We start from the raw sequence: 17900 nt of genomic DNA, 5'->3' as shown, positions 1-17900 counted from the left end.
TGAGAGCACGGCAAATGTACTCCAAGGGATTAGCAAATCTAACAACCCCCGCCGGCTCAACCAACCTGTCAAAAAGATACTCCAGTTTATCCCCCGTTTTCATCTCATACATTTTGACACTTAAGATCAAAACACTTCTTCTAAAGTTTAAACAATTTCCTACACATTTCCTAAGCTGTCACATTCAACCAAGTCCAGTAAATTTTTGTCTGAATGGATATTGGCCATTTGTTTGCTGAGCACACATGTACTCTTAAGTCAAAGGTGTGAGTCCCTTGTACTGGTACTTAAGATCAATAATTGGTTATAACTGTTTGCAAAGCCAATAGTTCTCAGTAATGCAGCACAGCTAGTTTTCGTTCCAAAGTTCTGCTCCATTGTTTGTGTGTCCTTTGCTGTTGTTTGTTTCTTGGACATAACACCTGGTGTTTCAGTTTTCAAAGACCAAGGTCAGAAAAAGGTGTGTTCTCAGTGTAGGTGGGTGAGATAGTATCATCATGCCATAGCAACAGGAAATACTGGCCTACTGCAGACACTGATGTTGCTATGGGCTTGAACAGTTAATTTTCATTGGCCTTTGTGTTATTGTTTGTGTATGAACATGTATTAGGCACAGCTCAGCAAATGTTTTAAATAAAGATCTAACTGATGCTTATATGATTGTGTAACCTTTTGTGAAATACTACATACACAAATATGTACTGGTAAATCTAATACAATCATGTAGTGCCAAAATAGAAATACATGTAATAAAGATAGGACAACTAGCCAACATTTATCTACTAAGCAACATGGCTGGTTATAAAGGATTCAACCAGTTATCTTAAATGAACAGGGTCTTACCTTCCTGCTTCCACTGATAATGCCACCATTGCTGCCTACTTCAAGACACTGGGAATGTCTGTGAGACACTCTGTACATACTAACCCTGACCTCTGTTACTGTGGTCTTAAGTACTGTAGATACTGTAGGTACAATTGTAAATATGCATACTACCAGTGGTTAATTTGGTTTCTGTTTCCTGTATTGTCTTTGTCAGCAAATATGTCTTTGGATTATTAAATAGCCAACAGCTAGTTGGACTGGTTGTATGCCTTTTATAGCCAAACCAATATCAATAAATGAATAACTGCGAATAAATTTCCTATCCGGTGAAAATTGGTTCTGTTAACATAGACAATGTATTATATTAAACAAACTAAAACTTCCAATTCCACATTTTCCTTCAAAGTTTTCTTTTTTTCTTCCAAGGTTTTCTGAGTGAGTTACATTGTCCCAGCATATGGTACACAACCCCTGCCATCACTAAGCCATCTGAAAAGGCCCTCCCAAAACAAACTGAGTCAGTAAACCTCGGACTGTTTGTGTTTCTGTGTAACATTTATTTACAATAAATACATCAGTCTGATAAAGGGGACGTACAGTCCAACTGCTTGGCATGAATCCACAATTATTGCAGTTTAGTTTAGACAATCTGACAATGAATCAATGGCTACAGTCCATACAGCACCATAAAGGTTAAAATAATGACATAGGAATAAATACTGTAGTGCTAGCAGTTGTGAAGTATGTAATGCACTTAATGACATGAAAAAAGTTGTATTCACTAACTTATAAGAAAAACATCATATCAAAAAATGTACGTAGCATTTCCCTTATTCTAAATCTACAAAATGTTTCTTTTCTGCTTCACCCTACATAAACCAAATGGTGTTACAAATTTTCAGATGGTCAGCATTCTTTTATACCTTTGAACAGGGCAGGCAATATGTGCTAGCATATAGGCAGGGACGTACAACTAGAAACCATCTGAGTTTTCATTGATTGGCTATACCCACATTTGCAAATCTAAAAAAGATACTTTTAGCACAAATGAGCAAACGTCTTTGGCAAAATATATCACATCTTCACTAATATACCTGGATCGCCGTGCTAATGGTAGGGAATTTCTCCATCAAATTTTGTATTCCAATGGAATTTCCTAAACAAACAACTACAATGCCATTGTATAAGACATTACGACTGCCACCTGTTAACGAGTATGGCTGCAAGGACTGCATACACATTCAATAGCTTACAGTACAACAACTAAATAAATGTAATACCATTGATAAAAAAATCTATGTCCTTACATTCGTGATGACAGATTGTATGTGAATATGAGTTTACTCTGATAATATCAGTGAGGTTGAAAATGCATCTGAAGGCATTTATCTTCGTGATGCTACATCTATTGTTTTTCCATAACCATATTCCACTCTACCCATGGAAAAGCTCCACTTAAACCTGAATGGACTGATTTTGTTGGGCTCTCTCTTACAATATTTGAATAACTCTTCGGTTCTCCCAAAAAAAACAATGGAAACACTAAATCTGTCAAAAATTGTCTCACTATTGCCGTGACATCTTTGGAAACTTGGGAAATATCACAATACGGTTAGAGAGCATTCATGTAAAGAAAAAGGCAATTTAAGTAACAAAAATGTTTCAGAATCAGACTGCTGAAATGTATAGGCAAGTTTTCATGTACATCATTTTGACGTCAAACAGTCAAGCATCTACTCTCATGATCACATTCTATTACAATTAACAACCTTCATACAACTAGTCTATATTACTAGTAACTTCTAGTTAGTGCATGGCTACAAAACGGCAAGACGAGATTGCTTTTTTTTTTTTCATTTTCCAAAACTTTACTTTTCTTACTCTTCCAACAGTCTTCTCTATAGTATGCAGATTACAATTCACATGTAACTAAAGCAGTTCATGTAGGAAATTGTTTTACTAGCTACATGTACATTTGGGCAAAATTGGCGGCAGTTCTCGTGGCTTTATGTGGCATATCTCTTGGTCCATTGGCGAGCTATCCTATCATGCTCTTCTCTGGAGTTTGTGTATTGAGTGGCTATGCTGCCAACCAGGGGGTCACCTGGAAACAAAACAACAAACAATTAATCAGAGCAAGGACATTATACACATAATGTCCTTGATCAGAGCTATATAGACAAAAAGTACAACGATTAGAGCGATCAAACAAAATAGGACTCATAAAAACCTTCACGAAACCAGAAAAAAATTAAATTGGTATTGACCAAGGGCTCCTCAAAAAACAAATACTGACCTTGACCTCTCACAGTTATGCTGTCTGAATGAGTTAAGCCTAAGGCCACACCAATTTAATTTCTTGGTTAACGGATTTTTCTAGAAAAATAATGGAGCGGGCGGGCGAAAAAGAATAAATAAATAAAAACAGGCCTAGGCATCCTATTATTGCCCAAAATGGTACAATAGGAGCCATGAAGTCAACACACCAGGCTGGTTCAAAATTTAAACAATGAATTTTAATGATACCATTGCATTGAAAGATGAAATAACTGTAACAACTAGGATGAAAATATGAGCATTTTGCAGTTGATTCTGAATTTATATTTTTATTTGCGAATCAGTAAAAAAAATGAAGTGGGCGAATCCGTTAACCAAGAAATTAAATTGGTGTAGCCTTAGAGTATAAACAAGCGATCTAACAAAATAGGACTCATAAGAACCTTCAGGAAACCAGAAAAAAAATTAAATTGGTATTGACTAAGGGCTCCTCACAAAACAAATACTGACCTTGACCTCTCACAGTTATGCTGTCTGAATGAGTTAAGCCTAAGGCACCGAACATTCTGTATATGAAATACTTCAGCAGATAGTTTGCCTTGATCGTCCTGTTATTACATAAACATACATAGTTTTACTCGTCCTGGTAACTAGAGTTAGAGTTAGGCAGCCTTGGCTGTATGTTATGCTGAAGCCAAACCAATAAACAAAGAAACTCAAAATAGGATTTAACCTTTGATAAGATTGGGACAAGGTTATAGGTACAATACCTACCACTCCCTCCAATATCAAATGGAAAAACCCATCTACATGTACCAATAATACATACCAATGGATATTTTTGCCTTAAGTATGGATTTACTGTGTAGACATGTGTCCTGATCTAGGCAACCCAGATTCAGTTCTTAAAATGCCTGAAATTTTTCTAGATACCAGAGATACACCTGTTTTGATAATACGGAGTCTCAGATTGAATTGGGATAAAATTTGTACTAAGGATACCTGTAAATCTTGTCAATGGTTTCAACTTAATTGAACACTACTGTTGGATGGCAAAAATGTTATATTTTCAGTCTGAGTATGTATTGGCCTAACTACATATAACCTTGGTGTAACATTTAATACAGTGTGCAGATTTCTTCGCTTTCCTTTGTGATGGTATCCTAACTTAAATTTGCAAGGTGGGTCTTTGAAAAACAGAAGCCATACAAGTCACTGTGATTTGGGAGAACAGTGCTGAGGCCTCAACACCCCTACTTTGCTCTGTAGTAGATTGTAATGAATTGTCAGGCGAGCAATGTCACACTGGGTCACACTGGGCCAAACTGTACGTGTTACTTCATGGCACATCTGAGCCTCCATTTGTGCCCATTGCTGGGATATGCTATCTTATATTATACATCTCTAGAGATATATTTCATAACAGCATTCCCACCAGACATGACTATAAAGGGTGTCCAATATGCACATGTAAGTGGGAATCCATACTTGTAGGCATCCAATGTAATTTCAGAATTGAAAAACTGGATCTTCAAGTAGATTCTTTTTGGTCATTCTTTTAATATAGCATTCTGATATTTGTGAGGCAAAAATGGGATGTCACTGACAGAAAATGGTTTCTTGTTGTTGTATGTACTGTAGGCCGGTTCTAGCAATTTATGGGCAGTCCCCTCGATTCGAGTATAAAATGATGACAGGAACGTGCAAAGAAATGGCAGTAATAAATGTCAATATCAGACAGATTTGCTCACTCAGACTATTTTCAATTGTGTTTTGCCGCCCTGCAATAGCATTGGATGCCTTTAAATTTCTGCAATCATGGTTTCAGGTGATAATGTTGATTAAATTTTGTTAAGATTTGGAGTATATGATATTTTCATGCTTACTTGGATTGCAGTCAGTTAGCAGTGAGCAGATGGACAGCAGGACTTTGGAGATGGTGAGGGCGGGGCTCCAGTTGTCCTTCAGTATGTCCAGACAGATCACACCTTGGCTGTTGATGTTACAGTGGTAGATACGAGTCCGGAATGTCACCTGGACAGGCACAAATTAACAGTCGTGTCACTTCATTTCTTTCTGAGGATCAATTACTACAGACGCGTCAAAGGTCTTGACAAAATCTCCAACAGCAGCCAGGGCTCACCTTAGGAGGTTTGAAGGGATAGTCTTGTGAGAAGTGGATGTCCAGGAAGAAAACTCCGCCCTCGTACACAGACCCAGGTGGCCCCAGGATGGTGGACACCCATTCATACAGGTTGTCTCCTTTTGGACCAGCACTATAGAATAACACAGTGTAACAAACATTTAAGTTTCATCTATCTTCGCTACCATGAACATAACCTGATTTACAGTATTCATCCTTGCCTGAACCATGGAAGATAGGAAGAGACTTGTCTATGAACTGTTTTTGCCTAACTAGTAGCTGGCCTTTGCCAGCTGTGTAAAGGTAATAACTTGTAGCTTGTCACACGATGTACTTAGCCATTGGGTAGGAATGTGTGCTTTGGTTAAAGCCAACACACATGATGTTGAGTCATGCTGAATGCACACTGGACATACACAATCATCCTCCCTATCTCTATTCTGACCTTTCCACACAATACATGCCTTACTGTAGATACCCCAGGCTAGGGCAGCTGACAGTACTGACAATAGGCCCTCCCATAGACTTGTGCAACATTATTAACAACCTATTAAAGACTTCTAGACCTATAATTTACATAGGTGTGTTACATGTACAGTAGTAGTCCGATAAGGACAGGTGCGTGTTATCTGACAACAATAACTATATCCAAAGTAGCATTTAGAGCATTACTTATTATTATCTTTGCTGTTTGTTATCATGTTCTTGCAATTAGCCCTTGGGCATGAACCTTGCAATAAACTTTATTCAACGCGTTATCTGAAATATGTTGTTTATAGTTTCAGTGATCTACTAGTCATTCCAAAAGGCACTTTTTTCTTCAATTCATTCTGTTTCACCACAGAGTTTCAGAGCATATTTGAAAACTCAAAATTAACTCTTAATTGTCAACTCGTATATTATACTATTTATAGCTGCCCTTTGGTGTAACATACTTGTACTAGATTTCTATTATAATATGCATCTGAAACCAAACTTATATGTAGTATAAGTAGCCACATCATAACATTGAGTTACAATCATTGAATTGATCTCAAATTGACCAGTAAATAATGCTCACACCAAGCATTGCTGTCATTGTGATCTTAGTAATTAGAAGCTGATTGTTAAAGCTATAGGCTGATAATCAATTAATAATTGTTTAATTGGCTGACAGTTAAAAACTGAATAACCATTGAGTTGATTGGCAATAATTAGATGCAACAACATCCCTCCATTCAAAAACCAACTGACACTGAACCAAGAAAAGAATACAACCATCATAATTCAAGTGCCTAGATTTGACATGTATATGATTGAAAAATACCATTGCACCCACAATGACATAATTATTGTGGGTGCAATTCAATTTTTCCTTTATTAGTTACCGTATATATATTATACATGTACCAGAAAATCTGATCATTCATTCCCACTTTATTTACCAACACAAATAGCCAACATTTTAATACTTGAAATTGCCATTTTTTTCACAAGTGATTCTGACAACTATAAATACTGATTATAAATCACAAGGATATAAGATTGGATTGGATGCAGTGGTGTACAGGAAGGTTGTTTGTCCGTGGGTTTGGGCTGACACAAAGCCAGGGTAAGTGAAGAATGTAACACATGTTTGTACAGAGGGTTGCCGTGCCCTGTTGAAAGTGTATACAATGGTCTCCCATTCAGCCGCATGCCGGGTCCCTCCCGTATTACCATATCAGGTGACCGGGCTGATATTCAAACCGCCCGGCTTTGTCCGGACAAAACAAGCGGCTCGGACCTACATCATTGCACTTAATGAAGCCTCATGCATAAATCACAGCTTTAACCATACCTTAATAACAGGTAACCAGCGCTAACCATAGTCATTTCTGTAGTGCAGATTGTATTTGTTGACAAAGGCAAAATGGGTTACACGATACAGATTCAAACGTCGCACACAGTTTGGCTGTGGAAAGTGGTAATTGCTGTCGATGATCAATAAATCTTTTAGTTTATGATAATCCTAGGGTGAGAAATGTTCTCCTCCAATGAAAATCACATTTGTAAGCCCAAACAGGGGGTTTACAATAGAATGTGTACCTGTATCAGGAGCTGAAGACTTGTTATTGGAAATCATTTTTTAGACTAACAATACTCAATAGGTAAATCCCATATCAAACACAACAATGTAACACTTATTATTGGGAAGAATCCATTTCACCCAATGGCAGGAGAAGGAATATCAAGAAAATTCTAGTTGTAGAATTTCAAATTTGCAATATAATGGACAGCTACAAATGTATCAAATACTCTCTTTATTTTCAGTGATCAAAATCAGTGTTAGCCTTTCTTAAAAAAACGGTGTTAACTTCAAATTTAAATACTTGATTGATACAAAAATCTACTGTGGTCATACATAAAAATCTTTGCCTCTATAAAGAACTGTTGTGTCAGCACCACAGCTAACCTATTTAATAACAGTCATCAGCCCAGAGGCTTGACACAGGCCACCATTTTAATTCCAGGATTTCAAACCTTAGACGTGATTTGCGACTGATTCCTTGGGGGCATGCCAGCAGGAACATGTATATGTAACACAAGAAAATCCAATCCAATGGTTGATAATAGAAACAGGGGAGCAAAGCTGTAGCATCCTGATGAAGCACAGGACAAGACATGGTTTCAGTAATTGACAGGTGACCCTGCTATCTCCAGAACCTAAGAGGTGTCAACTGACGTAATTTACGAGTGTCAGGTTACCTTCTTAAATCCAGGGATTAGCTAAAATGGCAGCTCAGCTGGCCACCAGCACTTGTATATTGGGCAGAGGATTCACAAATCCTATCCTGACCTGAATGCTCACAGAACTGACAGCTACGGCCAGTTAATTCCAGGATTTGCAAAGTATTAAACAGATTTCTCTGACATTCACTGAAGCCTGGTAATTTCATTTGTCAAGGTTATGTTTTCAGTATATTTGTTTGTATGCCAGTGTAAATCATGGGGCTATGACTTGATTATCATGAGATTTGGTACAGCCCTACAGTATGTGGTTAGGTCTTGACCAATCAAAGAAATGATCACAGAACTGAGAAAGGAGCCTGCAGAAAGTATCCTGGACTGAGTGGCCTGGATGCCAGACTATTCCAGCTGGACCTTGCTACACAGAGGAAAGGTACATGGCCAACATTCCCCGAAGGAAAGTTTAACACTGGTAACTGGTGAAGGGACATATGTTTCTACCCCTCAAGGGTAAAGCCAAAGGCATTGGTATTGCCTGTGGGCATACTAAAGGTCTATCCTGGCTAAAGGTGAGTAGGACCCAGTTTACATGTAGGCAAAAACCTGACCACGCAAAAACTGTATTACTGTACGCATGTGAGCTTACAAAAACTGTGTACATTGAGATTTTCTTGCATGTAAACTGGCCTGCTTTGATGTAAGTAAACTGAACACATGTTCAGGTTGTATGCCAGCCCTGAAGGTAAGATAAGATATTAATGTATGTCAAAGCTGGCAGATATACAAGGAGGAAAGTTTTGTATGTTCTGCATATGCAGTTTCCATACATCAGGTTTTTGCCCAATGTGTAAATCGGGTCTAGGTGTCTGATCCTCAAGTCTCGTAGTGTCGCCACTATTACTGCTCCTGTCGCAGTGATATGTTTCATCATATAGCAATGAAAACATCTGCGTTCAAAGGCCAACTATCCTCCCAACATTCTCCTCCACGACAGAACAGCAAAGTCAGATTGATGCCTTTAAAAGACACCAATGTCAAGGCTTTTAGAACTAAAGCTGCCGAAGCTGTCACACTCAAGAGACATCACAGCAAGGTCACCATCAGAAAACCGTGCATAATCAGCCAGAAAACGGATGTATCAAAATGCCAGTCATGTATCCTGCTCTGGTCACCAAGGCTCACTCACACTCACTCACTGTCTCCCTAAACCAGGGCATACACAATTATTGGGAGGATCTTGAAAGTTGTGGCAATGCAAGTCTCTTGCAACAGGAAGACTTCAAATAAAGGGACAGTCATTTATACTAAAGTCCCTGTACTTTTCTGTTGTGTCAATAAAGAATCACTGATGTTGCATTGTTGTTAGATCTTTTAACGTCGATGAAGGTTAGACATCCAGCACTGGTAATGAGATATAAAAGAGTTTGTTAAGAGAGTAATTTCTTATGAAGATCTTCTTGATTGTTACAGATGCAGTCTAAGGGTACCAGGCAGCATAACAATGTATAAAAGCTGACACTACCTACATGTATGACCTAAACAAAGACAAACAGATCATCTTGTATTTTTGATATGATCCTTTAAAGCGGAAACAGACCCTCTACATCCCAACAATGTACAGTCCCCAGCAGTATGAGCTTATACAAACTGACAGCAGAGGGGTTTCCTCGCCCAGATGGCATCTGCCAGGGGCTGTACTGACCTACTTATAGGGACAGACTGTAGGTCAACCTGTCTGTGCCCTAAACAGAGGCTCTGATAGGGGTTTTACAATAACCGACTGTGCTTTTTACCTCCTTTCTGAAGGTTAGTAATTGGGAAATTCAGACAATATCATTCATAACATCAAGTCTGGATTGCTTTAATTGTTAATCAATAATTTTCAAAGCCACAAGATGTTCTTTCTATACCCTCTGAGAGCCGCATTATTTATCCAGACATGTTCTGCCTTTCCTCACCCCCACTGAATCTCATTTCACACAGTTCATTTTGTGTCAGTTATAAATGGGGATGGTCTCCATACTGCGCTACACAGGGGGTAGTACACTTCACTACCAGGGGCAAGGAGGGGGTCTTGATCACCTACATGTACCTTTGAGCTAATCTCCAAGCAGATTCGGTGGGGCAAGGGGACTTTATATTGGCCAGTCCTGCATCCATTGGCTGCCTATATCCAACATTCGTGGGGCGAATGTTGGATACAGGCGGCCAATGGATGCAGGACAAATATAAAGTACCCTTGCCCCACCGAATCTGCTTGGAGATTACCTTTGAGCCATTTGCCCCAGTATATATATTATAGCCTGAAAGTATGTGCATGATAGAAGCAGGTACATGTATGTCGGTGATTTTAGTCAAGAAACTCATAGTCTTTTAATACAGCTGTTTAGATAGAGGTTAAGCAGCATTTACCTTTTAACTTGGGAAAGAAAGTAAAAGCAATGGCTTATGGCACAAGATTGTGCAATAGCTTTTTTTTGTTTGTTTGTTTCAGCCGATCACTTCTCCTATCAAGAAGCATGTTCGGTTCTTTAATGCGCAAACTGAGGATGAGTGCACACCAGGGCTCGAAATACTGGGAGCATGTGCACCTCAGTGCACCCAAAATTGGACCTGTGCACACACAGAACTCATGATCAAATAATGAGCAAATGTATCTTTTCTGTGTTTTTACAAAAACAAAACTATCAAATCGATATCATAAAGAATTCCATACGTTTCCTCCATGCAGTACTGTACCTTCCTGATAGGAGGCAGCAGTTAATTGCTGAGGAAGCATTCCTCATCATTTCTATTATTACAGATCCTGGCAAACCACCAACAACCCCAAAAGCATTACTTGCCCCTCCCTTCAAGTTAGCATGAAATGTTAACTAAACAGAATTGTTCTAAATTCTCACCACCTCCATAACAGTATTTAGACCTAGCACCATTTTCTCATTAATTCATTCTGTTAACAGGATAACTAGAAAATCTAAGGATTCTTTATCACGTTCTTTCCTTTGCGCACTGCTATGGCATGTCTTGGGCTATGACAACAAAAATGGCATCTACGAAAACACCTGAACCAAGTAATTTTATTTCCAAGGGATGCTAGTACTACTAGTTTAGGAGAAAGTGGATTGTCACTGTATCATAGGATATCACTGTACCTTACTGTATCAATTTGCTACATCTATAGATTACAATGCTGTCAAAACAATGATGGCTTTTTCGTAAGATTTAGGACAAAAACATTTGACCTAGATTCTGGATCCAAATATATCTGTAAAGCTGATCATGTCTTGTGCTGTCTCATTCTTTAATCCATGAGGTGAATTATGAGACTGGAGAAAAGCATCTGTCATAGTCTTCAGACTTGATGAGACCTGCTAGACACAGTCTGTTGATTAATGACCTACAGCAAGGTGTTGTGTGCTGACAAAGGCCGACTTTAGACTGACGACGGTATTCGATCGCACGACAATCGTTGTGGGCGACGGCTGGCTTTAGACACATGACCATAAAGCGTGGCGGACACCCGCAGCGCAGGAGGGCACGCCGCGCGCCAATTCAAAATGGCGAGAGAACCCCTTTTTTCGGCATGCTACAGCAGATTGTTTTTATCCTGCTTTTAACTCGTTGTCCTGTGGATGAGACGCCGAGTTTGTGCCCAGCAAAAGATGTCTCAAGCCAAAAAGAGGGTCTGCATGGGGGGGTCCCACAACGCTCTACGCTAAATATTGAGAACCGGCTAAATTCAGCAAGCCTCCCCATTACGTTTTACAATAAATTCCAGGTAGCTACAATACATTACGAAACGAATCAAATTATGCTCTACGCAAAATGCGCCAATCACGCTCTGCGTTGAATAAGAGCGGTCCCTCTACGCTCTATGTAGAATTAAAACGGCCGATTACACTCCATGGAAAAGGGCATGCGGGCCCCCGAAGAAGAAGTTAGTAACATTTATGAACTTGACGACTAGTTCTCAAAGTTTGTGAACAGCAAAATATACAACATTGAACATTTTACATATAAATATACGTTTTTTTAAGGGTGGGGTAATTCATGCCTTTTTCTGGAGGCAGTTTTGAGTATCAACAAAAGGAAGAAGAGCACAAAGATTATTGGCTGAAAGATGGTATCTGCCCCCTATCTGTTGGAGCTGATAAATAGGTTGATAAACATCTAAATAAACAAGGGAAAAGAAAACCTGGGAGGGCAACAAAAACAGACTAATCAGGCCTGGCTGTAGGTCCTCTGCTTGCTTAGTTATTGGGGATGTTTCAGTAATTCGTTTGAGGTTTCAAGAAAACATGTAGCACTATCCATTTATGTCATCCATTGGTGCTATTTTGTCATACATGGGTAAGGTGGTTTGTCCTATGTTCGCTTGCTGGTGGTACGATGATCAGCAGAATACGTTTACAATTTTATGGAAGCCAGTTTTACACAGGCTGCTCAGAGGCCTGTGCAGGAGGCTAAGAATCTTACATCTAGTAAAGTTAAGATGTGATTGAACCTCATGACCTTATGAAAATCACTGTAGTTTTTGTTGCCTCAATAAAGCTTCTATTCTATTATCGTAATGCTAACTACCAAAACTGACAGAAAAAAAGTATTTGACGCCCTACAGGTTCAATGTACTGCAATGGTTTGGGGGAAATTCCTTTGCTCTTTTAATGTAAGCATGAACCATGACTTACAAAACCAGTAAAGCATCCATGTAGATGACAGGCATGAGCCTTGCATTGAATTTCAAAGTGTACTTTGTGCCAATCTACTGTTTATCTTCAAAACTCATAGCCAAGTCGATCAAAGTTCTCATCACTATCACAGTATCAGATCACAGGAGTTATCACAGGTAAAGACAGGAGTTAGCTGGTACACAGTATCGCAAAATCTTATACCCTACATTTGCTAATCTAAGATCCCAGGTGGCAAAAGGATTAAGAAACTGACAAGGAAAGCGACCTCTGGGTCTGTGGTAAATTCTTACTAAATGTAATCATCACATTCAGGCAATGGAAAAGCAACAAAGGCTTTACACTTGATCCATGGACTTCTGTAATCTGGACACCTGGTCTGCACAGTGTTATTATGCAAATCACATGCGCAGGTTCGGCAGAGACCATCTGTGATTGGCTGCCAGTAGCTGGAATGGAGATTCCAGACATTCTGAGGCTTCACATGGGGGTTCTGAGCTTACCTGTTGTATGACAAGTTACTGGTAACAACATATTTTGCATACTAGTAGGAATACTGGAAAACCCCACAACGTCATAAAAATGCAGTATAATGTTGTAATACCGGCATTTTCCCCTGTGAATGTACAAGACTACCATCTATTGATTAAAAATCTGACATACTACTATATGTTGACGCAGGAAGCACAATTTATGTATGGTACAAGTTATAGAAAATGTATGGTCATACGGTCCACTCAGTATAATCAGTTATGTTGTGTTGTCTATTATGTATGGTTGATAAAATGTCTCATGTAATATATATCATAACAACTTTGCTAATTCACTACTTCAGGTGGACTCTATGCTGTGTATGGTGGTACACGTATATACAATGTACATCAAGTATGTACCGTCAAATTGTATGTGAAGGACTGAATAAAAGTTCTAAACGGGAACTGTGCGGCTCCAGGTGTCTTACTGAGGGACGACTGTGTGTGCGAGATGTCGGTTAGCTTGAGGAATGAATCCCCTCTACTATATACCTTCTAATTGTATGTTACCTTGAGGGCTGGTGTACGATCTGGACATACGTCAAAACAGGCTCATTTACACACAGGTAAAATTTGACATACGCAGTTTTCGTAGGCTCGCGTGCGTACCATCAAGCTTCACTATAGTCTATGTAGTTCTGTGCATTCAAGTCTATAGTCTGTGTGATGGCAGACAATTTATCTGAGTATATAAGGAAATGGTTGTGTTGGAAAAAGCCCAGGGACTTAACCAGGGACTGTCCACCAATGATCTGGGAGGGGGTCAGAACTTGGTTCGCAATGACATATCAACACTGAATGTCAGTACAACATGCTGATGTGATTTATTTACTCTTCCCATCACATGGTGCTGGTTTTAAATGTTTCTTCTCTTGATAAGCTTGGAGAAGTGTGTAAAATGCTGTCTTCTCATAGGTGAAATCAGTGTCCTATAGCTTAGGCCCGTTTGAAATCTTAATTTTGTCTGATATGACATCATGTTGAAGTTGTGAGGCGTACAATTCTACAGGAGTCTTTGGGCATGCCCCTGTGAAAAGCTTTGAAATTTTCACTCTATATATGAAATGCTAGCCTGGGTGCTATACGCTTTGTAATGGGGCTCCTAGTACTCACTACCCCGAAAAAACGGATGACTCCCAGGCTAATGAAACGCAGGATATATTCTGCATTTTGAGAGGCGAATTTTGCCAGTAAACTAAGCTTAATCTTACGACATCTCTTTCTACATCTTTACACACTGATTATTGCCCATCAAAGATGATGGATTGGGCAAAATTTTTCTGTTATTAGCGGTAAGAACTGGCTAGAACACTGGGTGAAAAAACAAAACAGATACAGTTTCAGGGAAAGCACACTGCATACTCTTACTTCAGTCTGCACTATCTTACCCTTGTGACCATTTTCAAGGACACAAAAGCTAGATATTTGTTCCACCACTACTAAATTGGAGATGCCAAAAATAGTTTCATCAGTCAGGTTGGTTCACTTATACTATAGGATATAGGAGTTTTCTTGTACACAACCAATCTTGTCTCACCTTACTGTCAGACACCTTCCTCCGATAGATTAAAGAAGCAGTCTGGAAAAGGAAATCGACCCCGGTGATGAACCGGGATGATGGGGGGGGGGGGTACAAACTCAGCCATGTATGGGATTGTGTTATCATAAAAGCGCCACCTACATCGGCTACATATAGCGGCAGGAAACAGAACTCCAGTCAGAAGCTCTGAGGAGGGTGTCTGACTGACACCAAAACGTAAGCAAGGTGAGACAAATTTTGTTGTGTAAAAAAGAATCCTATATCCAAAATTGGAAATGGTTTTAAATCCTATTCTTCATAAAATGCAATGCCTGAGGTTGTTAAACTACCACGGGATTACACAGGACCACACAGATTAGAGGACTGTCCACTTCACAAGCTAGACCTGCACTAAAGGGACCCTCTCATGGATTAACACTTCACGGCAAGCTAAGAACAGTCTGTATTAGTGACCCTTTGAGTATGGGTGGAATCACATACCCGAGAAATGTTGCCTATTATAAATCATCCACACAGTTGGAAGAGACCCTTCTGTCACTTAGGGTGAAAGAGTAGCGACACTGTAGTTATATAGATTAGATTGACCATGAGGCATTATTATCATAGTATTTTGCTATTTCATACATATGTATGTTTATGCATAAGATTAATTGTATTCAGTGCAACAATTTGGACTATACCAGAAGTAACAATCATCATAAATTGAGGCTTTCAAGATGGTGGTGTGGCTGTTAATTTTTGCATGGGGCCATTCCAAACATGTGTTCTGGTTTAGTAGTAGAATAACACTGCCAGGTGTAGTAGTTAACACTGTCCTTCATTGGAAGGTCTGGTTCATGAAGTGAAAGTGTAATTGACTTTTAAACAGTCAATGCAAGAAATATACGTATTTACCACCTGAGTTTGTCGAGGGGTCACCACCTTAAAACCTAGCCTCCTTCATGGCATTAATTTTTTGGGGGGGACGGGAGTGCTGGAATAGGTCTATTCTCTACGGTTCTTTAATGAGACAAAGGGAGTTATGCCATGGAGGAAGTTCCCTTTGTCGAATAGAGAACCTTAGCCCATGTGAAAAATTGCGTATCAGTGCCCCCCCCCCCCAAAAAAAGAAAATGTTGGCGCTGCTAGTGCTAGCCTGGTTACCGAACCTAATGTAGCTGCCAAGTCTCTTTCACCCTCTCTGCAATTAGGACAAAAGAGACTCTGCAGCTAAATTAGGTTTGGTAACCAGGCTATACCACTTCAAGATGTCTGAGAATATGGTGAAGGAGGTTATCAAAACCAGATTGAATAATTGAGTGTATTGTTAACAATGTTTGCAGATGGTACATAACATTAAATAAGGTACACTGTGGAATTCTGACTAAATGGCATCTCTTAGTATTTTCTGTAAAAACTAACTTTTTTCTAAAATCCCAATTTTACGTTTTACACCTCCATTGTGGTTAAATTTGAAATCTTAATATTTTCCATATTGACAATGTACCTGGTTTTTGCATTTTAAATTCAGCATGTTGGGAGTTATGACCACCATGGGCAGCAAAATTCCTACAATTGTCAGACGTTAGCGAAAGCCCTTGCTGGAATCCTCAATTCCTCCTTAAGACTGCGAAATGAACTCATGCCCTAACCTGTATAGGGCCTAATGTACATGTAGTAACTAATCCCTCTAATTAATACCTTGTCCTTGCCTGTCCTTTATTTGCCAGTTGGTGAGATGTGGGGAGTGTAGAAATGTGTGTATTTGGCACAAATGTTTCCTTTCCCATCACCAGTACCCACAGTTGCCATCCTGTTGACTCAAGAACTCTATCTGTAAAAACCTCTCCAAACACCCATTGTGATCGATTGGGCCTGCACATTCAAATTTACCTTCCACCTTTTTTTATGGTTTATTAGTGATTTACCTGCAATTGGGGGGTGGGTCGAGTGTGATCTCGGCGAGTTCTCTCTGGATCCTAGAAGAGGGAAGAAGAAGAAGAAGAAACAGTTTGGTGTTGTTTTTTTTTTTTTTCGTGACGTGAGACGGAATTAAAGTGAATCGCTGATTGAGCCGCTCTCGGTCCTGCCAACATGGCCGCCGTCTGCACATTGGCCGGCGCCCCAACATTTCATCCCTCCCTACTCCCTCCACACACTCGCTATCCCCGCAAGGTACAAATAATCCTAAAGTACATCCCGCTAGCTTTTACACGATGCCCCAGTTGGCGGGTTTTCTGCGGTTTTAAGCGAGAATTCGGCGATTTTAGCTTATATGCAAATGAGGCAGGCATGGAATTACCCGCTGAGTAGACTTTTCAAATATCGACATGATGAATCGATAGTGGCGGCACATGGGGAGGGCAAGGGCCAAGGGGACGGCGTTTTCGTCTTCTTTTGTCTTCACAAAACACTTTCCGTCCCCTTCAACAAAACAAAACACCGTGTTACACCTAGCTCCCACCACCACCCTCCCTTTACCAGCGCTGAAGTCTTCCCCGCTAAGAGTCGGATGGGCCCTTTAATTGGCGTAAAGAGATTTCTCCCAAATGTTTTCCATACGACACAGTCTCTCTTGGAGTCCCTCTAGGAAGAAAAAAACGTTACCTCTTGGCACTGGTGCTGAGGGATCGGCCGTTCTGTTTCAAGAACTTCATGTTGTTGTCCTTTTGGGAACTTCGCTCCCGGTCTCGATCCCCGGCGGTGCGCTCGGTGGAGGCAGCGGACGTAGAGGGTCTCTCTGCCGCCGACATCTTCCCTTTATTTCCCACCACTGATCGTTCCAAATCCTCCAACCACTACCCAGATAGCTCTAACGCTGCCACTTGACCACTGGTGGCACTCAGATCACCGCTGTTAGCAAAACTGTCCCCCCGAAACGCCTCTAACTCTATCGGTGTTGACTTGAGGTCCGACACGCTGGCTCTCTCTCCCACACACGCAGTAAGGAAGTGAACTGACCGCTCACAATTCCGCGTGGAATAAGCCAATCACAAAATTACCATATAATTACCATAACTGCTGTCTGCTATCAAACCCTGTCATAGGATACCTAAAAACTCGATTTTTCTGGCAAAAGAATCGTAGACATTTCACATATGGCGAGTTACATTCACATGTACGATGTGCATTTTAGAATTGCATCATCAAGAGTATAATCATGGTAACACTCAAATCCATGGTGTTTTTCTTGGCAGCGTTATTCA

General features: G+C 39.9%; 1 protein-coding gene across 1 annotated transcript; it reads right to left on the bottom strand.

Moving 5' to 3' along the window:
* Positions 1-1376: 1376 nt before the first annotated feature.
* LOC109465336 (ubiquitin-conjugating enzyme E2 E2-like) lies at positions 1377-17813 on the bottom strand. The gene is made up of 5 exons (XM_019762547.1): positions 17302-17813; positions 16623-16673; positions 5246-5378; positions 4989-5136; positions 1377-2929 (listed from the first exon to the last, which is right to left on the bottom strand). The coding sequence occupies exons 1-5, from the start codon at positions 17445-17447 to the stop codon at positions 2832-2834; spliced, it is 576 nt and encodes a 191-aa protein (XP_019618106.1). The 5' UTR covers positions 17448-17813; the 3' UTR covers positions 1377-2831.
* Between the last annotated feature and the right edge of the window lie 87 nt (positions 17814-17900).

The sequence above is a fragment of the Branchiostoma belcheri genome, unplaced genomic scaffold, assembly GCF_001625305.1.
Source record: "Branchiostoma belcheri isolate BF01 breed outbred unplaced genomic scaffold, Haploidv18h27 scaffold15, whole genome shotgun sequence".
Taxonomy (NCBI): domain Eukaryota; kingdom Metazoa; phylum Chordata; class Leptocardii; order Amphioxiformes; family Branchiostomatidae; genus Branchiostoma; species Branchiostoma belcheri.
Note: the sequence above shows the minus strand (reverse complement) of the source record. Positions and strands in the feature narration are given on the sequence as shown.

Bases quoted from the DNA above. Each gene is read 5' to 3' on its own strand.
- LOC109465336 (XM_019762547.1), bottom strand. From the start codon at position 17,447: ATGTCGGCGGCAGAGAGACCCTCTACGTCCGCTGCCTCCACCGAGCGC. The intron at 5,137-5,245 runs GTGAGCCCTGGC...GTGCCTGTCCAG, and splicing joins ATCCCTTCAAACCTCCTAAG to GTGACATTCCGGACTCGTAT. The intron at 2,930-4,988 runs GTAAGCATGAAA...TTTTGTTTCCAG, and splicing joins GCTAACTGACTGCAATCCAA to GTGACCCCCTGGTTGGCAGC.